Source organism: Mastigoproctus giganteus, chromosome 3, assembly GCF_048544385.1.
Source record: "Mastigoproctus giganteus isolate SK-2022 chromosome 3, ASM4854438v1, whole genome shotgun sequence".
Taxonomy (NCBI): Eukaryota; Metazoa; Arthropoda; class Arachnida; order Uropygi; family Thelyphonidae; genus Mastigoproctus; species Mastigoproctus giganteus.
Window position 1 is genome coordinate 222,205,999 of NC_143577.1, and position 25,389 is coordinate 222,231,387.

Genomic DNA, 25,389 nt, shown 5'->3' on the forward strand with positions numbered 1-25,389 from the left:
GAGAGATACGCCAGTCGCAGATGTCTAGTAGGATTGCAAAAGGCTCCTGAAAGCATTTTTGCTGTGAACAGACTGTATTTTTGCCATAGTAGTTATTTACGTCTTCTTAGATTTTTTTTGTTGCCTGTGAGAGCAGCCAATATTTTGCAGTGTAGATCCTCTTTAGGAGAATTTGGGTTGCTAATGCCCATATAACAGTCTGACGACTGGTTTATATTAGTATTTGTAGTGGCAAAGTTATGTAAGAAACATCACCCCGCCCCCCAAAAAACCCCACACCACCACCAGTTCTCTCCTCAAATAGTTTGTCTAGTTCTTCCTTGAATTTATTCAAAATGTCCAATTCCACAACATTTGATGGAAGCTCGTACACGTGATGACTCATGATTTCATCACTGTACACTTTCTGTAACATCTCCAACGTTTCTGCACCATTTTTACTGAGTTTCACTAAAAATTTAATAACAATATTTTGCTCTAAATTACGATCACTCATTTATCCGCCAAAGTTAAAACACTGATTCACTTAAAGATGCACAGCTCAATGAAAACTTAATCGATTGTGACGAAACAAAAACTGATCTGTACAGGAAAAAAACAAGCTACAGCACGATACGAATGCTGTTGCCACGCGTAGTAGTAAGGTGTTGGTAAGCAACGATTCTTGTTTCATTTTAGCCAAACCCTGTAGACTTCGGTAAAACCGGCACACCTACTCCAAGTTATTACATAGGCATTAAGCTAAGGGTATTTTTTTAAAGTTTATTTCAAATTGGGTTTCGAAATTTAATTATCGGGTCACTCAAATGGACAGGTCATAGGATGAGAACTACTGACCAGATATAAATTTCAGGCTACGCAGTTTTAGACAAAGTCTCTAGGTGGTTATAAAAATATATATTGTTTTGAAATGATTAACTATTAATCTAATTAGTGTTCAGTGACGTTTGCCACCATTAACTCTGCAATCTGAAGTATATTAACAAAGGACAAGAAACTGTTTTATTTCTAGAGGTATATATGATAAATAGTTATCATTTATACCTATTATCAAAGGTATAAATGATAATATGGAATATATGACATTAATTCTTTGATGTTGGCTAAAAGGTATACAAATCATTATCTTCCTGTGACTTCTCTGTGATTTTTGTTCCAAAAATAAAGCAACACTCCAATCACTATGCACAGCACTAAGAGACAGACCACGATTACTCCAATCACAATTGCTTTTGAATTGATTCCCCAATTGTCCAATATCATGACATATCCAAAATGTACAGACGCGATATTGGATAAGTCACTTCCGTAATGGCCATCCACAATCTTAATAGCAAAGTATAAGTCTATGGTCGGCGCAGAGTTATTAGGCCTAAAAAGTGATCTGTCCACTTTCATTTTCAAAATGTGCACTTCACCCGCTGATTGTGTTTCATCACTGCCAGATAAAATATCTGCTTGTTTGAAGAAAATTATCTCATCAGACTGATTGATCAGTTTTTCCTTTTCTTCACTGGCTTGTACAGCGATGCGGACACCTAAACAAACAAACGCTGCAATTAGAATTTAATACTAAATACATCTTTACATTCATTTTAAATGGTCTGATACTTGCCTTTCTTGAAGTCATTAGGGTTTGTCCACTGTAATGTGACCATATCTCCATTAGTTACATCGGCTACTCTTAAATCCGTAACCCTAATACCTGGGAAGAAGCTTACATTTTCAGCTGAAGTCTCCACTTCAAACATGACTTGTTCTAATCGATTAAACAAGGGGAGCTGTTCGCCAACGACAGTTGCTTTCTTCTTTCCGTTTTCCCAAGGTTCAAAATCTCTGGCTACAAAGCTGGTTGAAGATGTTCCAAGAGGTAGGCCTACCAAGATAAACGAGACATTGAGATATATCACTTTTAGAGAATACGGTTACGCAAACAGAGCACATTAGTTGGACATTCCTTTGCCATCAATAAATAATAATATTATTTTGTCCAAAATTCAAAGAGAAACAGTTTCTCAGTAACTAACAATGTGGTTTTAACCGTAATAACAATTATTACAAGGATTATGATTTTATTCGAGATTTATCATGCTTTAATGACTAACTGATGTATGATTACACGACCTTCAGTGGTCATGTAGAGGGCAGAACGTCTATATAATTTATACAGGTACTTTTTTGTCTTCCATGACGATAACTAATGGGCTATAGTTTCTGTAACATATCAAATTATTTTTCTCATAAGTTTTTAATTTTTTTTAAATTAATTTATTTTTATTGTCGCAATAGATCCATCTTTGGAGAGGGCCGTGCAGTTTTCCCTCGGAAAATTGAGTTTTTCATCCATTAAACCGACCACAGAATAAACACAGTTTAAATACACAATGTACTGATGTCTTGATGGCTCCTGAACCAAATACAAAACATGCCAACATGCAATCAACTCGTCTATAATGCATCTGACCCACAAGCATAGCTATTAGTTGAAGGTTCTGGGATATCACGCCCCAGTTTGCCTCCCTGTATCATCCCAGACATGATGAATCATGTGTGGAAACTGGATATTTGGCGGGCCACTCGTTCCGAAGAAAAATGATTCTTCTAATGATTCTTTCTAAGTTGGTATTCTTCAGCTTGGAAAGCCTTATGACACGGAAGGAATTCATCTGCCAGCTGAACCCTATGTTGAAGCGCATTATCGTCCATGAATATGACTTGCGGGCCTATGGTACCCTGGAAGAACCTCACATAAGGCTTATCCAGGGCATTATGAATCGTCAATGATTTTGCCCAAATAACTTTGAGTAGTCAAGAATTCTCTCTGAAAAATTTGAGGATTTCTATGGCTGTGCATCAACAAAGATGCAACAGGCTATAGCCCACTGCACGATAATGATCCCTTTCCTGGACATTAGATCTATTTATGCTCTTTTTTTTTTTTTTTTTTTTTTTAATGCTGTCTTTCTCGAAATGAGAACACTTTGAGGATGGCTTTCAAGACTGAATCTCTACTAGTCTTTAAAATGAGCATATTCCAACCCTTGTATCTCTAGAGTTAAAAGGATGAGAATATGCTGTTAAAAATAATATTGAATTAGAAGTGGTTGGAGTTGGAGCTGATGAATGATGATAAATGTATTTTGTGTAGAAATTAAGTCTGCATTCTGCCTAATATTAAACTCTCACGTCTATTTAGACGGGAAATTATTATTTGAGCACATAGTTAGCAAGACTGGATTCACAGAAGCGCAGTGGTGTAGTTGCTCCAGAGTTCCGCCACCTTATTTTAGAGCCTCTAAAATGTGTGCCCCACTCAGTCATCTAACTATCTGGCAGATAGATGTTTGAATGAATCCAATATATATTCTATTTAGTAATGTGAATTGCTTTAATTTGAACGTATGATTGGCAAGACTGGATTCACAGAAGTACAGTAGTTCCAGGGTCTCGCTATCTTATTTTAGGTTGCGAGGCAGTGGATCAAACCGCTAAATTGCATTTTGAGATCCCATCTTCCCGCTGTTGACAAAGTTAAAAAACTTATATTAGGGCCACCTGAGAATGATCTCATCTGCCCATTTGTTTATGTCTGTGAATTGCACGTGTTCATTGCTTGATTTATCTGTTTAACTGCAGAAAAATCCCAGTTTCCAGTGGGGGAAGGAATTTGGTTATTACGCCTGAGACCGACTAACTCGGCCACGGATTAAAAAATCCCATAAAAGTTCTTCGCATCATTAATGGCATTCGAACCAGGGCCTTTACCACCAGTTGGTGGAAAAGACTATGTAAGGAGGAGGGTAACTGTGACGACCGTTGGGAAGGTGAGTAATACTAAACTTGACACGGTTAAGATCTGGCTAACCCAGCTTGCCACTGTCCTGCTATCACCCTTCCAACAGCCATCAGCCGCTTCGAACATTCCAAATTCGCATTCTAGAGAAAACATGATTATATTGGTTTCCCTAATAATACAAGACCCTTTTCCTATGGACCAACTGTTCCGAAATATAAAAAAGTAAATATGACATAGGGTCAAAGATAGAAGAGATCATTTATATAAGATCATAACTAAGTTTCTGCAATAGGTACTAAAGTTTAAAAACTGTCCAATCATAAAAAGGAAATTTAGACTGGAGTTACTGAAATTAATTTGACTTACTTTTCACGTCTTGCACTGTAGGAGAAGGAGTCCCAAGGAAGGCATTGTCACCACGTGCCCGAATGAAAGCAGAGTATTTACCAGAACCGTTAAAGTCAGAAAATATTGCAGAGTAAACACCATCATTCATTCTGATGTCAGCACCTGGAGAGTAAGCACTCAAGTTACCAGATGAGTACCGAAATGTTCGTTGTTTTAATATTTTTGAATTGTATGAACATTGAGAATTATTACAGTGTGAATACATACCTGCACCATTGTCATAAAGAGAAAGATGTTTTTGAGAACCATCGGGTAGTGAAATGGTTGCTGATACGTTTGCTCCGAGGACACTGCTGGGTCCTTTAATGACCTCTACAAATATCCGCAAAGGTTTCGGGTTAGATACTAAAGTCTGGTCCACCCAAGCCCGAATTCGAACCGGTTTTTCAGATGCATCATTATTTGGCGTAGATGCGATGTACATAGTGATCTCAGCTGGTTCATTCCATCTGTTCTCTATCGTCAATTCCTTAACCTATAAAGAGAGGGAAAGTCAGTGCAATGATTCTATAGCCAACCCGAAGTAAGCCCAAGAATGAAATTAGTAGATAACCGATAGAAACTGATTTTTGGTTCGTGTTCTTTGTGTTTTCAATCAGGATAAACAAATAAACAGCTCTTCATAAGTCCAAGATGAAATTCGTTAGCCCCAGCTTAATAGACAGTTAAAATTTTAAATTAAAATCACTTACGTGTTCAGAAGTGACATAGATAAATTTCCGTTTCACAGCACTAGCTTGAGTATATGGAACATTTCTTTTTCCACGTGTACGAGTGGCGTTTAAAGTAAAAGTTGATAAGCCCCTGTCTTCGAGAAAGTACAAGCGAAGGTGCGATATCTGCTCAGAATGTAATTCAATTCTGAAGAATCTCGTCTCTGTGTGAATGGGGATCGATTTATTGGCGAGGTTTCCCAGATGAATTTGCTGTTGATAAACCTGCAAGAGAAGAGAACAAAACCTGCTTTAAATTTGTTAGCTCAGCTGCTATCGTTATGCCAGTATCAAACAAACAGTGAACTCGTGTATCAAATTAATTAATATTCACCTTCATTTCTTCTTCCTCTGGGTATTTCTGTAAATCCACAATCTCCTTCAATGCGTCGCTGATCTCAGTGGTATTTATATCAGATATGTTCCGTACTATGAAACTCAATCCACCTGTGGCTGCTTTAAGATTTTCAAATTCTTCTCCTGCAGTCTCTCCCATGGCTATGGTGTGCAAGACCACTTTAGATTTCACCAGTTCTTCTACGACCTTTGAAATCGGTATGACTTCAGGCAGCATGTTATTTGAATTCAATACTTTTCTTCCACTAGTGATTAGGATAACTACACCACCTTCTGGAGAGATATTTTGTTCACTGAGCACCTGCAATATAAACATAACGAATATAAACATAGGTAATTCATGAAAAAATAAATAATTGCCGGATTTCTATTGGTCCAATTTTAACGAAATTTGGAATGACTCCAAAAATCTTTTAAAAGGTCCAAATATAAAATTTAATGAAAATCCGTCCACTGGGAGTTGAGTTGTTACATGCGGGGGGCTGGGTGGACATGATCAAGCCAGCAGATGCATTATGGATATATGCTGGATAAAATGTAGACATAAAAACAACCTCGCAAAGATATCTTAAATATTCATGAATAACCACAGAAGATTTTTCAAAGAGGACTTGAGTATGTTTTTTTTTTTTTTTTTTTTTTTAATTAACACATGAGGTTCATCCAATTCTAAATTACTTGGAGCAGAATAATCTTTAATAAATTCCGCCGCCAATTTTACTTTGGGAATATTGATGTCCATAAAATGAAAGAGCAAAGAGTAGCTCTATCAATATATAAGTCAATCCATAATATAAAAGTACAGAGAGCAATATCACAAACATTTATTTTAGTTTTAAACACGCACGTGTTTGATGCGCAATGGATGGGAATGTGCCCAATCTTGGAGTCAGCAACGGCTTGTTGTGACAATCACTGGGGCAACCTGAAATGTGATCATTAAAACTGTACCAGTTGGTAGTGGTCCTAATAATGCAAGACATGTGTGCTTGTTAAAAATGTTGCACACGCAGAAACTGTGTATTGAACATTCGGGCGTGTGATGTTTTATTTATGTTGATGAAAGGATTCGTAGAATACAACAAAGTAACACGTTATGATCATTTTTTTTAAATTTTTTTTGTTTCAGCTGTCTTTGAGTGTGAAGTTCGTCGGAACCAATAATGGTTTGTTGCAAATGAAGATAACTGAATATTGGTCTGAGGTATCTAATAATGATCTGGAGTAGTTAACTGTCAACAAAGGGAAGAAACAGTGTGCAGCATATTTGGTGCTAAATAACAATCACTCTAACTGGTCATAATTAGGACTTTGCACTTATAATTTATTTTTTTTTACCTCTAGACTATCACGTAACACATTTCCTGTAGAGGAGCTTGTAGATCCTTCGTCTGTCGAAAGAAAATTTGAACTATTCACTCTGTCCTGATATTCGTTTATTCTTTTCATCCTCATAGAGTAACTCGCGGCTTGGTCGAAGGTCACTATACCTATTTCGGATCCATATGGAAGAAACTCTTCTATCATCTTACCAACTGATTTCTTGACGAGAGTCAGAAATTTACCCTGGAACCCAAAACAAATGCATTAATAAATTTGATATTAGTATTAGTAGTGGCAAATGATGCAAGAAAGCAAACTTATAAAGGATCAAATAAAAAACTTCCCACGTCACCCATTCATCCCCTCCAACAGTTTGTCTAGTTCTTACTTGAATTTATTCAAAACACCTCACCTCCATAACGGATGGAAGTTTGTTCCAACAATCGAACATCCACTGGCCGATGGTAAGTTTCCGCACATCTATCGTGCAGCCGTCCTTTCTCGCTTTGAATTTATGTCCCCTCGAGTGCGTAGTCTGAGCAAGAGGAAGAATCCCATCAGCATTGAGCTTGCTCGATCCATTCAAAGCCTTAAAACACCTCAATCAGATCACCTCGCAGGTGCCTGGTCTCCAGACGCAGCAATTTACACAGCTGAAACCTTTTTTGGTAGGAGTACCCCTTTGTTCTCCTCACTAAACTCGTTGCCCTTCAGTGCATCGGCTCCAACAGCTCTGCATCCTTCTAAAAGTGAGGCCTCCAGACCTGCATACAGTACTCAAAATGCGGCCTGACCTTATTCCTGCTACAAAGTTCCTGTATATCATTGACAAACCCCATGAGCTGTACTAGCAGTCTCAAAAAACCTTGCTATTTACTCGCGAGACCGACTAACTCAGCCACAGAGTGAAAAAAGTTCCTTGCGTCATCGACGGGATTCGAACTCGGGCCTTTTCCACCCAGTGTGAGGAGGACGGTCTGTCATAGCAGTCTGTGTGCACTGATGATAATGATGACGACAATATTTGGTTTTATTGGCGCAAAAGGGTCAAAGGTTATAATGAGGCAGGAAGCGATAACTTCATATCTGACTGCACAATTGCGTCCAGGTCTTTTATCATTTTCCACTGCCCTGAATGTTTGATACTAAACCCACACATCGAGGGTTTAGTATAAAACAACCTATAAAACTCTACGTTAATCTGGAATTACTGCACAGTTAATTTGTCTGTACCGTTAATTTTCTCTTTATACTCCGGGACGACCAAATGATCAGAGGAGTTCACAAGATAGACAGAATACAAGAAACAGCACCGTATTCAGCAGTCACGGGTTTGAACCCCGGTCACTCAAGGCAAGTGTACTTATGCACCCGCGCGCCTGACCACTAGGCTATGGCAGCCTTTTTAGTTGCACTCATTTCCCCAAATCGAGAGCCGGACCTGACGTTCATCTTTAAAAGATCCCCCTCACTATCATCATTGAGACTTTTCCACACCCACCATATTCTCCTGAACTATCCCTCCCACCTTCACGTTTAATTTTTCTTTTCTTCCATTACTGAAGTCCTTTTTGGGTAGAAGGTGCTTCAAACCTAGTTTCAATCTACACTCATCAGGGGTTTTACATATGTATGAATACCCTCTGAACCATGTTCGTAGGTTGAAAATGAAATAAGTAAAAACATAAAAGAAAACAAAACATCAGTACACAAATAACCATAGATCACCTACCCCAGGAGACTGCGAAACATCAATAGCTAAAACATAACGTCCCCTAGTGTTAGACTGTGGCAAAACTATTCGAAATTTTGGTAAGACAGAGTGGTTTGATCCAAGAGTTACCCTGTTAAGATACAACAGCAATATGGAACGTTGAGAAAGGTGAAGGGAAATCAAAATATTTTAAATTAGCTTTTATAATTTCGGAGATAATTTCAGGTTCCTTCAAACCTTTCGTGTATTATTATGTGAGGCTTACCCGTTGTTGTTCAAGAAGTCAGGATGCCTGTTGATGACATCTTCGGTGCTGGTATAGTGACATTGGGTATTGTGTTCGTTAGGAGCCCATACATTGTGTTTATATTCCTTGCCATCACAGAATGTCTTCACCTGTGTAAAAGTTTACTGCTTAATATAGATACAAACGCATTTTTATTTAATAGTTAAAAACTAATAATTAAAACATTACCATCCAATATAAATAATGCTAAATGATATATCGCATCATTCTAAGATAACAGGAAATTACCGATAAAAATGGTCCATACATAAGAGATGCGTTGGCGCTTATTGATTCAGGATCTGGAATAAACACGCAGTCTGAATCAACCCGAAATTTCTTAGATATTCGACATTTTTTTCCATTGAGCCTTCTTAACCAACCTTTGATGCCTTCCATACAAGTGGTAGGAAGAAACTGGAAGTACAACATTAACGTTTACTAATTATATTAATGTAGTTAATGTAAATTAACATAAAAATTTCCCATGATGAAATAATTTTACTACCAACATTTAGTTATTATCTCAAGGCAACATATATAGCAAAATCTATTTGGAGGAAAGTAACCATAGCCAAGATTCAAATTTCCGCTTTGGCCATCTTAATGTTCATTTTTCTAATTATATGCTTCAATTTTGATAAATTCAAAGGCTGGATTTTTTTAAACGTGGTCCTTAAAAGCTCCACAGCAAAAAATCACAGGATTTAAATCGGATTTGGCAGAGACCATTTATGCCAGTTATACTTTAGAATAGAAGCTTCTTCAGAATAGAAGATTCTTTAGAATATAATAGATTCTTCTAGAATCTTTAGAATACAATAGATTCTTCTTTAAAATAGAAGTAAAACTTCGATGGAAATGATGCTGGACGTTGCTGGAGTGTAGTTCTTTTAAAGCCATCTCTTTCACCTAATCCACGAAAACAATGACTGACAACATCCTGGTAATCTTTCCGTAGTTACTGTCTGAGTAATTTCTTTGAGGAAGAAGTTGTCACAATAACTTTTTCCTCAGGGAAATAAGGACTAATCAAAAATCTCAGTGTAAAATCACACTGTACAATAACTATTATTATGGACTGGTGTTTGAATTTAAGCATGGGTATTCTCTTTCCCCAAATGACACTGCTATGAGTATTGACAGTGCCAAGTAGTGCCTGTCTTTCCACAATATCGGTCACCGTCCTCCCTACAGCGGGTGAAAAAGGCCCGAGTTCGAGCCCCGTCGAAGAAGGGAGGAACGTTAATGGGCATTTTTCACAACGTGGCTGAGTTAGTCGGTCTCAGGCGAGAGTAGCATGGTGTTTTCTACAGGAAACTAGGATTTTTCGTCCAAAAAAACAGAAAATCGACCTCAGAACACACGCAGTTTACAGACAGTATAAACGGAGCAATATGGCCTTAGTCGTTGATACTCCTAAAACTCTACTACTGCTACTACAACAATATCGGTTGGACATTCTGGGCTGTCATCTGATATTGGTAAACAAAGTAGCAAAATCAATCTTGCTTACATTATCATTCTGTGTTATGATTGAACAGATTTGATCTGTCTTGTACGGATGAATGCATACCGTATTCCTCATTACTTGTAAAATTGTCCTCTCTGAAATATCCAGGCCTCGAGCAGTGTTCCTGGAGCTGAAAATGCTTAGACGTTGAAGAGTTTCGGATATTTCTCCAGCTATTAGGGGTTCTTGGCTCACCACTTCTAGGGGACATCATGCACGCTTATGGTTCTTTAAATTTTTTTTAACGAGGGCAGTGAGTACTTTATTGGGACATGGACCAGAAGTCTTCTTTATGTTTCTCTCTTTTCAATAAAGCCTTTTTTTTTTTTTTTTTAAATGAAACAGCATTTCATTTTTATGAAATTCTGTAGATTCCTATTGAATCTCGTGTTTTTTAATAAAGATTTTTAATTGAAAAGCTACCGGAGGAGTTTCTCAAAAAATGTAATAATAATATTCGACTTCAGCAAATTGTAGAATGTCATTTCATACCTTTCCAGCCTTTGGATAGAGAACTGGATATGATGGATCGCCAGGTCTGCCATACTCGTCAAATACTCCATATCTCAGATGTGCCCATTCATGCACTAGCTGTCGACCTATTCAATTAAGAACAAAAAATGTTTCCATTTACCACATTTCTCCTGAACTATTGGACGGTTCTTGAAATAGATAAATATCAGTAAATTATTAAATATTATATTGGCTAGTCTCACTTTCCATGGCCACAATTTAATAACTTGGTTAAGCAAGTGAATAACTTAGAATGTAATAGCGGGATTTCTTAATCTGTGTAACAAAAATGTTTATGTTTATATTTAATCCATCTTAAATATATTTGCGAGATGAATTCAACGATTGTTTTATATGTATATATACACTGAGTGATCACTGAATTATGACGACCTACATAATACTTCGTAGGTCCTCCTTTTGCCCTCAGTACAGCAGCTATCCGGCGTGGCATAGATTCAACAAGATGTCGGAAGCGTTCGGGAGGTATGGTCAACCAAGCAGTGTATAATACGGTCAGCAATGCAGGTATGGAGGTGATTGGTATATCCAGACACCTGACATGCCTTTCCATAGTGTCCCACAAGTGCTCTATGGGATTGATATCGGGGGAGTTCGAAGGTCAGTAGATATGCTGGAAGTCAGAACTGTGTTCCTCAAACCGTTCCTGCACAACAAGTGCCCGATGGTTCGGTGCATTGTCATCTTGGAAGACACCATCGCCATTCGGGAAAAAGTGTAACATAGCAGGGTGTACACTATCAGAAAGCAGCTGACGATAGCGGAGACCACTGATACGTTGTTCCACATGCACCAGGGGTACAAGTTCCTGCCAGTGAAACATACTCCACACCATACAACCACCTGCACTTTTGATACCATGCATGATGGATCAAGAGCCTCATGTTGTTGACGCCAAATCCACAAACGACCATCCACGGTGTGGAGTAAATAACATGACTCATCCGACCAGCACACCTTCTTCCAGTCTTCTAACGTTTGGGAAATCGAGGCACCAGCTCGTCGAGCACCCACAATCTGTCCCTTATCAAAATCAGATAAATCCTTCCTTTTACCCATAACGCTCGGAATTTTACTACCTACTGAACCACTGATACCTTATCTATGCTATGTAGGTCGACTAACTCCGCACTCTCGTACTTCACGTGATCAACGGGTCGCATTCAGTTTTCATAGGGGTGGTTATAATTCAGTGATCACTCAGTGTAAAATCGCAAGTACTGTATATAGACACGTAGTTACGAATTGTTAGAATTGTTTCTTTTTAACTCTAAATGAACCTATCAAAACTGAACTCAAAGTATCATTTTCTGATAAGAAACGACAAATATCGGGGAATTTAAACTTAAAGTATAATTTAAAATGCAGAACAAAAATAATTTGAATGTGGATGGTAAAGACTGCCTACCTGCATCGAAAAATAATTCTTTCACAGAACGTTTTGAATCATTTAGAAAACCTGGAGTTAGATGAATATATTGTCCAGGCTTTCCACAGCCTTCAGGTTGGAGTGTATAGGGACGATCTCCATAGCGGGAATTTGGTGGACTCACCCTTATTGACGCTTCTTTCAGGTAATCCATCTTACTGGTAATTACATATTCATTTCTCTCGATCCATGTGCTTGGCAATGCTATTGTAACATCTCTGAAGAAAACGCGCCTTCTGGTGGCTTCAAATAAATACTTGGAAGCATCGGTAAACATTTCCTGAAATAATATAACAGCGTGCTATAAAGGATAATTATCGTTGATTTATTTCAAGTATATTTTCTCAGTAAATATTTATTTTTAAGTAGGGATTACTGGAAGGATACTAACTTTAATGGCATCTATGAGGCCCAAGTCTTCTGGAACACTCCTGTCAATGGCAACCAGGATTTCTTCATAGCCGTGGTCATTGATTCTGATTTGATAATTCTGAGCTGAACTTAATATCGCGAAGACAGCTAAATTCCGTATCATCCAATGAACCATCGTTGTCATGCCACTGTAACGAATTGTAACTTCGGTTTTTGTAAATTGCATTTGAATAACGTTTAAACAAAATGGGGGGGGGGGGAAGGATATACAACAAGTAGAATTCCATTGAGAGACTATTAGATTCAGGAGAGTTCTGCGTGACTGAAACATGGGTCAGCATACAAATTGATTTTGCTGTCTTTATGGCTTCCACACACCAATGTCACAGTGCATACTGGATAGGTTCCCGAAATCATTACTGATAATAAAGTCTCTTCAATATCGTTAATAAAAAAGATATTTACACTAAATTTATTTTGAAACAGTCAGTCTAATTTCTAAGAACAAATCCAATGATTAAGTATAGTATCGCTCCAGCTGGCTTCTAAAGTCTTTGGGAAAAAAAATCCGATATGGACAGATGACTTCCAGCCATTCATCTGAAGAGTGAGCATGGTGTTACAAGCGGTTTACCGGTTACTATAATTTGATGACTTTCCAGTAAATTGTTTTGCTCTCTGTTAAACCATGCCATAACGGTTCTGGCAAAAGCCATGCCATATTCATCATGGCGTGCTGTCCCTACAAATGGACAACAGGCTGTAAGATATAAAATCTTACAAGTAAAATATTTTATACAAACGTGAGATTAATTTAAAGTAAAGCTTCTGATATAGCAATATGGGGCAGCAAAACGTTACTAGTCACGAATATTATTTAGATAATGGGTCACTCGCTAGGGATTTAATTAGACAAGGTAATAGAGAAGGGAGCGGTAAGCTTGACAAAGGCTAGTGGCAATAAGGGGCGCGCTTCAGCTCCCAGCACACGGGAAATAACACCAAAACAACGGGAACGGTAGCAGCGGCTATTGGCGAATACGTGTGAATAATTATGGCTCCAAAAGAACAATACAGCAAAGGACTGAGTTTGTCGGGACATTCCTCTGATCGGTGACACCTGGAGACGAGACGGGTAGTAAATACTCGACAAATGCTCCGATGAGATTTAAGACTGGCGTCTGGCTGTCGGTGATAGCAAGTTTTGGGATTTTAGGAAGTAAAGGTGTTAAGTGAAACAGAAAGATGGCGGCGAACTTCAAAGCATCAGACGGCCTGGGAAAGAAACAGTGATATTAAAAAGGGAGGTTGAATCTAGCGGGGATGGACATAGCATGGGAAACCCACACTAGCGAATAGTCGGGATGTAAATTTAAATATTGAAGTACGAGTGGTTAAATTTCTGAGTGAAGATGGGCCAACACAAAAGGACGGTACACAAATTCGGAAAACAAAAAGAGAGCGCACGCAGCCAAGTAGGCAGATAGTTGAGGTTTTGACGGTGCTAGGGAAAGAATGAGTTAAAGTCACACAGTTGAGATTTTGTTGGTTTTTTGTGAAAATGAGTAAGAGCCACAGAGTTGAGTTTTATGTGTGTTTATGGAAATGAGTTAGAAGGACACACAGTTGAGATTTTGTTGGTTTTTTGTGAAAATGAGTTAAAGGCACACAGTTGAGGTTTTGTCGGTGTTTGTGGAAATGGGTTAGTAAAAACACAGAGTTGAGCTTTTGTTGGTGTTTTGTGAAGATGAGTTAGGAAAGACAGAGTTGAGTTTTTTACAGTGTTAGTGGGAAAATGAGTAATAAGTTGTGTAGGGTTAGATAAGTCCTGTCCTGTCAGCCAGTTGGGAAAGATCTGACAAAGTTAAGATGGAGTAGCGAAGGGTTAGATAAGTTTGAGTGCAGTCAGTAAGTTAAGAAAAGTTAGTGGAGTTTCATAATAGAAGAGAACAGTCGAGTAGTCCGTTATCGGAAGGCAAGGGTAGTGGCCCGTATGCAAATAAGCCTGTCCGTCGTCGGAAAGCAAGGGTAGTGGCCCGTTTGCAGATGAATGAAGTCTATGGAGAAATAAACCTGTCCGTAATAGGAGGGTAGTGAAAGTGGCTAGCATGAAAATAAATAGTAAGGAGAAGAAATAACCCTAGTCCGTCATCTGAAGGCAGTGATAAAGGAAAGGCGCAGATAAGTGAGCTGAGAAGGTAAAGTTGTAATCCTGAGTCCGCCAGAATAGCTGAACCATAGGCTAAGTAGCAGTATCGAAGATGAGTCCATAAATTCCTAAGAGACACAGCGATGCCCTATCCAGACGTAGACTACAGCCCATTGAGAAACTAGAGGTCCTGAGATGAATGCCCTTAGCAAACGATGATGCCATTCCCAGACAAGGAGCCGAAGGCCCCCAAAACGGAGAAGTCCGATTCGTAAAATTAGTAAGTGACTAAATATAAGGTATTCTCACTTACATATAAAGGACTGTAGGAACTCTAATATCAGATTAGTAGAAGTTTAGAAAGATGTTAAGGGAAGGATGTACAAAAATATAAATATATATACATAAATATAGAGAAAAATCAGATATGGGTTTTGATTAATGTATAATTAGACATATGTAGAAAGGCAAAGGAGAGAAATTTGATATTTGTTATTAGTTATTGTTTAACATATAGGTATGATATATTTTGGAAGGGAAGGGTAGAGAAATACAGAGAAAGAAATATCCTTATGAATGTAGCTAACCTTTGGGACCAGCATTAGTCCAGAAATTGATGTCAAATGTACTATCTGTCTTGATTAGAGAAAGTTGTGAAATTATATTCCCCAAGACAAAATGGGGCACTAATTAAAACGGAAGTTAAGAGCGAAATTCCTAAATCAATTTATAAGGTAAGAATTTGATTTACATAGGAGAAAGGGTGTTACCTAATCCTCCTAAGTAATTATTGTTCATGTGTGAAGAAGAAGCTATGGCAGTTTTTGTAAAGATATTAAGTTTGTTGTGTAGAAAGAAATAACAATTCTAGTGTAAACCCAATGTATTAATTTGCATATATATCTGATGCTACATAGGCAAATTTGAATAATATTAGTATGTGCTTGAGTTTGATCATTTTTTCATGTTGTATATATATATATATATATATATATATATGTAAATAAACTATGTTATGTTATAAATTAATGTGTGTTTTTGTCATTCTTGAACATTCAGCCTTTCCGAAGGGAATTATACGTAATTGAGAAGTTCCCTTAAATCTGGAATTCTCCTGTGAAGCAAGGTCAGATGTGTAAGTGGAGGTAATAAGAAAAAAGGTCTATACAGGGTGTTTCAGTTAAACGTTTCAGAACTTCTAAGAGGGGTAGGGTACATCCTGACAACTCGAAATCATATAGCAATGTGGGGTCGGAAATGCTTTCCTGAAGCGGTGTTGTACACAGAAGCACCATAAAGAAAAGAGACCGTAAGTGAGAAATCGTTTTAATAATACATGAAAAGAAGCAAAAGGTACATGGATTAAAGTAAGTGTTCGAAGTTTCTTCCACGGGCTACAATGCACGCCTCACATCTCCGACGCATGGACATCCGAACATTCTGGAATACTCCAGGCGAATTTCGAATTTCTTCGGCAGCTACTGCGATTCTTGCAACCAGCTCCTCAGCATTGTCAACAGGGGTGTCATAAACTAGCGATTTCATATGACCCCAGAAATAAAAATCAAGACATGATAGGTCGGGTGACCGAGCAGGCCAACGCACGGGACCACCACGTCCGATCCACTGTTGACCAAATGTGACATCCAGGTAGTTACGAACATCTCCGCTATAATGGGCAGGGGCTCCATCGTGTTGGAACCACATTGTGTGTTGCGTCGATGCAGAAATCTGTTCATCTCTCAAAAGTTGTCACCCGACCTATCATGTCTTGATTTTTATTTCTGGGGTCATATGAAATCGCTAGTTTATGACACCCTGTTGACAATGCTGAGGAGCTGGTTGCAAGAATCGCAGTAGCTGCCGAAGAAATTCGAAATTCGCCTGGAGTATTCCAGAATGTTCGGATGTCCATGCGTCGGAGATGTGAGGCGTGCATTGTAGCTCGTGGAAGAAACTTCGAACACTTACTTTAATCCATGCACCTTTTGCTTCTTTTCATGTATTATTAAAACGATTTCTCACTTACGGTCTCTTTTCTTTATGGTGCTTCTGTGTACAACACCGCTTCAGGAAAGCATTTCCGACCCCACATTGCTATATGATTTCGAGTTGTCAGGATATACCCTACCCCTCTTAGAAGTTCTGAAACGTTTAACTGAAACACCCTGTATGAATAAAAGGGAACAAAACAAAGAATATTAAATAATCATCAAGAAACAAAAATAAAAAGTAAAGACCATCCATTTTTTTCTCCCCCACAAGGCCACGCTACTATGAAATTTTCGGGTATCTGTATCATAACTGACGAATTTTATTTCCGTAAGGAATTTTTAGTAAATTATTCCAGCCCAAAGGAGTAGTAGAAGTGTCATCTAAGACTCCTTCAATCTACGATCCTTGTGCATGAAATGCTATTGAAAATAGTAATATGAAAATTCTTATATTTTCCACTGATGTAAAGACTTACTTTCCTCAACTATACATGAATGGAAAAAAATCTTAAACTCTCTCTGAATCCTTCTTTGGAATATTCTTCCACAATGGGCTGGATATCAACCCAGAGAAGCACTATTCTGTTAAATGACCTTACTGTAAATTATCAGTTAAAAGGCAGGTTGCAATAATATGTGCTTAATTCAAAACGAAAAAAGGCAACAGCCAAAAACTTAGTTCCCGATTCTTTAATCAATACTTAATTAATGGTGCTAGGCCTTATTAGAGTGTGCAGCTTTTGTAACGAAGTTAAAAGTTAATCTCGAAAATCAATTTTTCTTTTCTTTTTTTTTTCCAATATTTATGTTGTTGTCGTAGTAGGGTTTTAGGAACATCAGCGACTAAGGCCATATTGCTCCGTGTATATTGACTGTAAATGCGAGTGTTCTGATGTCGATTTTGTTTTCTGGATGAAAAACCCGGGTTTCCGGGACCCGAAACCAGAGTTCGACGGGACTCTAACTCGGGTTTCTTCCAGCCGGTGGGGGTGAGGATTGCGATCCTACCAATTGTGCTACCCATCAGAGGGGGAATCGATATTTATGAATAAGTAGTTCAATACAATTTGCCTTATAACCGGTATTCAAATAGCTTAGCGTCTTATAAGGGAACTGGAACTTATAACTAGTAGGCATATATTTCACCCCCAAAGAAAAACAAAATATTTACAGCAACTAAAAACGTCCACCACATAAAAAATATATATATATTAATCACTAAAGTTTCCAGGGTTTATGGAATAAACGACTTAAGAATCGCATTTTTATTTTGGATACATCTTTGACGAACATATATGTAATTTACTAAATCAAACAAAAAATATTGATTTCTGTGTTTTAAGGTTACTAATGGTTGGATTCTTCTGATGTTTTCTTGGCCAGCACTAAGAGGACAGAGTTGAACGCCTATCACTTGTTTTATTGCTCTCGTGAGTATCATAGTTGGTAGGATCGCCGTCCTCCCCACACCGGGTGGAAAAGATCTGAGTTCGAGTCCCATCGATGATGTGAGGAATTTTTATGGGTCTTTTTCATTTGGTTGAATAAGTCGGTCTCAGGCAACGGTAGCATGGTTTTTTCTCCCGGAAGCTCGGGTTTTTCGTCCAGCAAACAGAAAATCGACCTCAGAACACACGCAATTTACAGAAAATATACATGGAGTAACATGGCTTTAGTCGCCGATGTTCCTAAAACCCAATTACGACAACTTGTTTTATTTTCGTGTTTATACAATGAAAAATCAAACCCTGCAACAGGTGACATTTAAAAATCAATTACATCTAAATGCTAAGTGAAATAAGAAATATTTAAGTACTTACTAATATTGAAGCCCTTTGGTTAAAAAGTCTAAGTTACTATTCTAAATACTGAGGTCATTTCAGAGTTGACAAACGGTGACTCTTGGAGATAGCTGTCAAATCGGAATGTAACTTAGTTACTTAATTCTTACTGCTTATGCACTCGTTTCAAAAAGAGTAATCGATAACGTGATTCATCACTAGAGACGGCACAAGAGGTAACGAAAGCGAAGAATTTAGCTCATTTCTTTCACAATGTCATGAAATGGTTAGCTTCTAAGGAGATTTCTGTGGTGAATAGAAATGGGTTTAAAGTGGGGATAATCCGTTTATAGAATAACTCCAGGAAGGAGAGAGTCACGCAAGTAATATATGACGAAACCAAGGTCACCTTTCTAAGTACAGGCTATTGTAAAATCATTAAATTTTATATGGGAAAAATATTGGCAGCGGATTCGATATATAAACATTGCGAAGCTATGCACTGGAAACCCATGGAAGTGGCGCCCTTGGACTATCGAATCCCATACGTCACAGCTTGCAATATCAAACGTCACTCCCAATGTACCTATAAAGCATTGTCCTTTGTCTCCATGGTGATTTGTAAACGCTAGATGCATAAATCACGTGATTTCATAGCAGGGACTCTATTAAGCGTTTCAACTGTTGCGTATTGGAAGAACATACAATTAAAATAAGCACCATTACTGAACTATAATTGGTTATTTTTGAAAATACTGAAATGGAATTGTCTAATTACGAGTTCATGAGATATTTTCTTAGTAGTCCAAATGAAACAGATTGATCATAATTAAAACTGGCCCACCTAAAAGAAGCCCATCTTTTGAGCTCAAAATAAGTGAAGTGACCAATATCAAAGTTTGTGTACACAATTCGGCAGTGTTTACTCGCGAAAATGCTGTGCACATCAATATGAAAAGCGATACAAATGACAAACGTCGCCTTAGGGAGTAGAAAAGGTGGTAAATATAATCTTGGTGAACAACGAGCAATGCTTCTTGTACCATGAATTGGACAGCGCTGGTAAAGAACTGAGCGGGGGTAGTCAGCGAATACCTCACCAAGTGGATCCAGTAGGAGACAAATCTGAACGTGCAGGCCAAGAACGCATGTCCACATCTCGTAGGCACTGTCGGGATATGAGAGTCGTACGTGGATGGACACTGTCCTGTTGGAAAACATTTGGGATGGGGGAAAAAAAAAGGCTGAAGTACAGTAGACTCGATTTTCCGGGATAGATGGTAAAAAACAATCCCGGATAATCGATTTGCCGTTTAATCCAAAAATACATAAGTCCCGACATACGTAAGAGATACGTTCCAAGACTTCTTACTTCGTCGAATTTTACGTAACTCGCGAATGGATAATAACATATTGCTACTATATTATTATTGACAAATCTGAATTCCGCGCGATACTTGTTAATGCTTGGCCCATTTTCATACATCCTTAATTAGTTTAATTTTCTGATCCAAATTGATGGCTTTCCTTTCGTAGATTTACTAGTACCGCTGTCACTTATTCTCTTAGTCGGCACCATGATAACGGCCAAAATGAAATTTTCTGTAAAGAACTTCACAGGGTTAAACAATTTGCATCTTCCGGGTTACTGGGCTTTTCTGTTCGTGCATCTAATTATGAACGGATAGTAAACTCGGTCTTATTGCATTTGCGATAATACCGATAGCTGGAATTATGTGGGTTTTTACGTTATGGTGAAATGTCATTAACAACCCTGCCAACCTTCGTATCATCTGCAAAATTGGACATTAAGCCTGATATACCATCATCGATATCTTTACTAATTAGAGAAAACAACAATGGACCCAACACTGAATCCTGGGGTACTCCACTAATAACATTAGTCCATGAAGAGCAGTGTCCATTGATTACCACTCTATCTTCTCCCAATCAACCATCCTTTTATCCATTGTAACAACTTGCCCTTAATGCCATACTGCTCCAATTTGTCAGACGACTTTCCGAGCTATAATTGAAGTCTTGTCTAGATGCTCCTGCAGTGCGTCTTTAACCAGTGCCTCCATTAATGTCCCTGGAACAGAAGTTAAACTAACAGGTCTGTAATTACTTGTGTCACCCTTTGATCCTCCTTTGTGAATTGGGGTCACATTTGCACATCTCCAGTGCATGGCTACCTCCCCTGAGTCCAAGGAAGTTCTCATAATTATGGCTAACGGTTTGCTTACTTACTTTGCTGCCTCCTTTAATATAACTGGATAGATCCCATCCACCCCAGGTGCCTTTCTTATGTTTATCTTCAACAATTTCTCCTCCACTTTGCTCAGTTATTACAAAATCATCTAGCTCACTGCCAGAGTTTAATTCACCTCTGGCATTACCCTCTCTGAATAACTCATGTGTGAATGTAGATGCAAAATACTCATTTAGTTTGTTAGCTACCTGAGCAGGATCATCAACAGTTAAACAATCTATATCAAGTGGACCATATTTTTTAGCAATCAGGGGCTTGACCCCAGTCTACTCAAAAAGCGTGCTACTGCACTCCTGCTCTTGATCACTCTGCTTCGGAGGCCCTATCAAGTAGACCAATCTGATTCATCCCCCTTGCTTTTAGAGTTTACTTAAGTAAAGAACTCTTTGCAGTCTTTCCTCTGCATCCTTTGCCAAAGATTTCTTGTAATCTGCCTTACCTCCTTTGTGACTTGGTTACAGACCAGCTTATATCTATCATAGGCTTCCGTGTCATCTATTAATTTATAGGTATCCCATTTATTTTTCTTCTCTGCCACATCTCATTAGTTCATCTGATATCCATTCAGGTCTAAACCTTGAACAATATTTCTTAGTTGGTATGAAAAGCGTAGTAGTCTCCAAGATTAATTCTTTTAATGCTTCCCATTTTGAATTTACTGTTGGTAACATCATCAGTTGGTCCCACTGTATAGAATTTAAACACCTGTCTCAGACCACCATAGTCACCTTTACAAAACAAAAACCCTTCCCTTTATCCTTGATGGTAGTTTCCTCTGAGTAAATCCCACTTCAGCACACTGTGATCACTGCCACCTAGTGGTTCCTTTATCTGCAGATTCTTAATGCTGAAAAATCACTACTGATAATCGGATCAAGAGTATTACTCCCTCTAGTTGCCTCTCGAACATGCTGCTGTAGAAAACAATCATCTAATAAATCCACAAAAGTCGTGCTAGCGTTCCACAAATTCCATTCAATATTTGGAAGATTAAAATCTTGTTATAAGACACTGATTTATTGGCCCACTCTATTTCTCTGTAGAGTTGTTTATTATACTCAGAGTCATTAGGCCTATAACACACTCCTACTCTCAATTTTGCTTTCCCAGTGCTTGTCACACCAAATTGACTCGATACTGCTCTATCCAGCTATATCGACTGGCTGTACTTCCTTGAATTTTGTTTCTTAACTAACAGCATAACACCTCCTCCCTTCCTGTACCCACTGTACTCCCCAAATTCCAGTTCTGCATTCCTTATATCTGTGTGACACCATGTCTTCGATTCCCAACAATATCTGCCTTTGATGTTTTGACCAATACCTCAAATTCATCAAATTTATTGGGATAAATTTTGTATGTACACGCCAATATACAAACACCTGTTCCTATTCTTAGCTATCCTACCTAACACAGCCCATGTATTTTCTTGTTCCGCAATGACTCCCAGTAATCTCTGAATTCCCTTGCACCTTGTTTTCCAGGCTGCTGCTCATTCCAATAGAAGCAGTGCAAGAATCACTTTCAACTCTGCCAGCAGCTACTGTTAATCTATTAGTCAGTGTATCCCCTCAAGCCAGTAGTTTTCCAACCCACCTAACACTGCTTTGAGGAGAGAAGGTAACAGAAGACAAGAAATGCACCCATCATCTTCTTTCGCAACGTCATAAAATGGTTAGCATCCAAAGAGATTTGTGGTGAAAAGAAAATGGGAGGGTTTCAATTTCAAGAGCAGGGTCTATAATGGACTCAAGTATTTCTTGTTTGTTGAAGAGTTAATATTAGTTCCATTAATATTAGCATCAGCAAAGATTCTTGCACCTTTTCTATTTAAGTATATCCCATCCCTGTAGAAGCAGTCTCTCCTGTTAAAAAGCACAGACCAGGCTGAGAAAATTTTTACCCCTAATTTGGACAAGAAGCAAGTTTTCTATTCTTAACCTGCTCAAAACTCATTTGGACTGATTAATAACTGCTTTACAATTGTTGCTAGCTTTGGTGTACGAAGAAAATGAACCTGGAGATTTGGATGGAAGCCAATCACAATATGCAACATTCTTATCTTGAACTGCCTTAGCACATTTATTGAAAAACCAAAGTTTAGATAAAGGAAAAAATTTTAAGGCAGATTGTGGAATAAAAGGTTTTATCCCAAGAATACTTTCACTGACAATCTGAGCAAACATCAACATCAGAAGATTTAAAACAGTAATCCAACCAAGGAAAAGAAGACAACAAATCTGCAGAGCATGACATTTTGCATTCTTGTAATGCCAAACATGAGTGAGTATAGCCATCAGAGAAAGGCTCCCCCGGAGAAGACCATCACCAAAATTGTGATCTGAGGTGCTTAGAGGACTACCCACCTTGACGGGAAGAGTTGTTGGTGATAAAAAGATCAAGAGTGTTGACAGTGTGGTTAGGATCTTCTGGTAAATAAATGAACAATCTGTGTGAGATCATTAGTAATAGCCTAAGCATTTCAACCATCTGGGTATGTGTGACTGGAAAACAGAAGCCAGCTGTAGTTGGTGAACATTAAAATCACCAAGGAAAATTACCTCACTGTTAGGAAATTGGACTAGAGAAAGTCAAGTTGCAAAGAGTTAAAAGTGATTAGTGGAGTTGGGAGAATGTAAGAGACAATAGATGAATTTTACAAAACGGAGTCAATATTTTAACCACAGACAAAGACAAAAAAAAAAGGAGATTCCAAATTACTGTCTTTTATAAGGTTATATAAGAGCAGACATATACACAAGTAACACCTTCAAAGCAAAGGGAATCACATATACCAATAATTATGACAACTGTAATGAACAGTGGTTGAATAAACAGATAACTGAGATTCTGTCAGAAAAAGTACACTGGGTTTGGCAGACTGCAAGTGATCGTTGAGATTAGAATTAAGATCACGTATACTTGCGAAATGAACTAGTAAATATTTGGGAAGTTTAGATCTTTTTTCAGATAAGCTTACTCTATTAGTTTGAGAATTCATGATGTATTCAATAGAAATTGTATTCAGTTGAAAGAAATTGTACATCATTCAGTAGTAGTTAAAATGTTTTGTAAATCTTTTACTGTCCTGAAAATGGTCTGTGACGATAATAGTATTTATATTTATAGTAGTACCTGAAAATGGTCTGTGATAAGAATAGTATAAATTAGTTTGAACAAATATTAGCATCTTCTTAATTTTCCTGTTTGACTTAAATTTTTTATTTTTGCATTTTCTTGTAAAAATGTGATGCAGTTATTATTCTGGAGAATATTCTAAGCAGTTCAACCTATGTTGAGTGAAATCTGCCATTAATTTCTAGAAAGAATACGGATAATTCTCAGATGTGACTGAATTTGTCCTTATTATAGCATATAAAGTTGATAAAGACAGAAAAAAAAATCATTCACTGGGGAGGGGAGAGAAAGAGAGAGCTCTCGGGCTGAGGTGTGTAGAGTTCCATGTGTAATCCCAGGGGCTCACATCTGGTGGGTATGGGCTTGGCACACCCAGGGTCCTGAGCAGATATCATCATTCTTCTCTTTTTTTGGCGTCTCTCTCTCTCAATTTTTTTTTTTTTGGCTGGTGCAGCATAAGCCTCAGGCTTCCTTGAACCATATGGCTAATAATAATAATACTTTTAAACAGAAATGTTTATTTAAAATATATAGCCATTTCTTTATTTTCTATCAATGAAAAACTAAACTTATTTTTGCATTAGTATTGGCAAATGATACAAAGCAAGCAAGCTCATACTGGATCAGCCAAAGAGAAAAAAACCCTTCCCACATCAACTGTCCATTTGCTCCAATGGCCAGGTGATGCAGGAAGGTTATGTCTAATTCTTCCTTGAATTTATTCAAATTACCCACTTCCACAACAACAGATGGAAATTAGTTTTAACAATCAGTTACCCACTGGTTGAAGGTAAACTTCTGCAACCATCCTTCCTCAATTTGATTTATGTCCTCTCATATGTGTGGTCTGAGCAAGAGGAAGAATGGCACCACTGAATCCATTCAAAGCCTCAATCAGATCACATTGCAGGTGCCCAGTCTCCAGATGCTGCAATTTGCAGAATTGAAGCCTTTTTTGGTAGGAGTGCCTTTTTGTTCCCCCCCACCAATCTTGCTGTCCTTCACCGAACTCATTTCAACAGATCCACATCCTTCCTAAAACGAAGGTAACAGATCTGTACACAGTACTTAAGATGTGGCCTAACCATTGATTTATCCTTATCCCTGTTGGCAAAATTCCTGTGTATCAATCATCAGTGCCGAGCATCAAATAGCTCATTTATTTATGGCAATGTTCTTTCTTCCAGAAACAAAAGCTGTATATCATGTCTTTGAAGATATTACTAAGAACACCTATTACAAAGAAAAAATGCAATATGCAAGCACAAAATTAATTTTTAAATTTTACAAATAATATGATAAGATAATGTGATTATGAACAGTGCAACATTCTGTTGAACAAAATATTGTTAGGGCTCACACATGGTGAGTATGGGATTGGCACATCCAGGGGCCCGAGCACACACACACACAATTTTTTTTTAAATAATACTCATGATTTCAAATTGTTACAAAATATAATAAAACATACATACTATATACCTAAATATATTTTGTTGGCTTTAGTTGAATATATACTCTACTGGGGCACTGATAAAACTTTCCACAAAATGTACCACCATAGGCACATTGTGGCCCTTGACCGAAAACACATAACAGCTCTTTAAATA

General features: G+C 37.9%; 1 protein-coding gene across 1 annotated transcript in view; it reads right to left on the minus strand.

Moving 5' to 3' along the window:
• The window catches only part of LOC150088771 (uncharacterized), a 202,530-nt gene that overhangs the window by 37,116 nt on the left and 140,025 nt on the right, over positions 1-25,389 (minus strand). Inside the window, exons 40-52 of the mRNA XM_090370318.1 lie at positions 13,080-13,205; positions 10,603-10,709; positions 8,847-9,014; positions 8,577-8,707; positions 8,330-8,441; positions 6,613-6,840; positions 5,252-5,575; positions 4,897-5,142; positions 4,412-4,679; positions 4,163-4,306; positions 1,616-1,876; positions 1,305-1,538; positions 273-450 (exon numbers count right to left, since the gene is read on the minus strand). Coding sequence (XP_090226444.1) covers positions 273-450; positions 1,305-1,538; positions 1,616-1,876; positions 4,163-4,306; positions 4,412-4,679; positions 4,897-5,142; positions 5,252-5,575; positions 6,613-6,840; positions 8,330-8,441; positions 8,577-8,707; positions 8,847-9,014; positions 10,603-10,709; positions 13,080-13,205 — 2,527 coding nt within the window. The remainder of the gene's footprint in view (positions 1-272; positions 451-1,304; positions 1,539-1,615; positions 1,877-4,162; positions 4,307-4,411; positions 4,680-4,896; positions 5,143-5,251; positions 5,576-6,612; positions 6,841-8,329; positions 8,442-8,576; positions 8,708-8,846; positions 9,015-10,602; positions 10,710-13,079; positions 13,206-25,389) is intronic.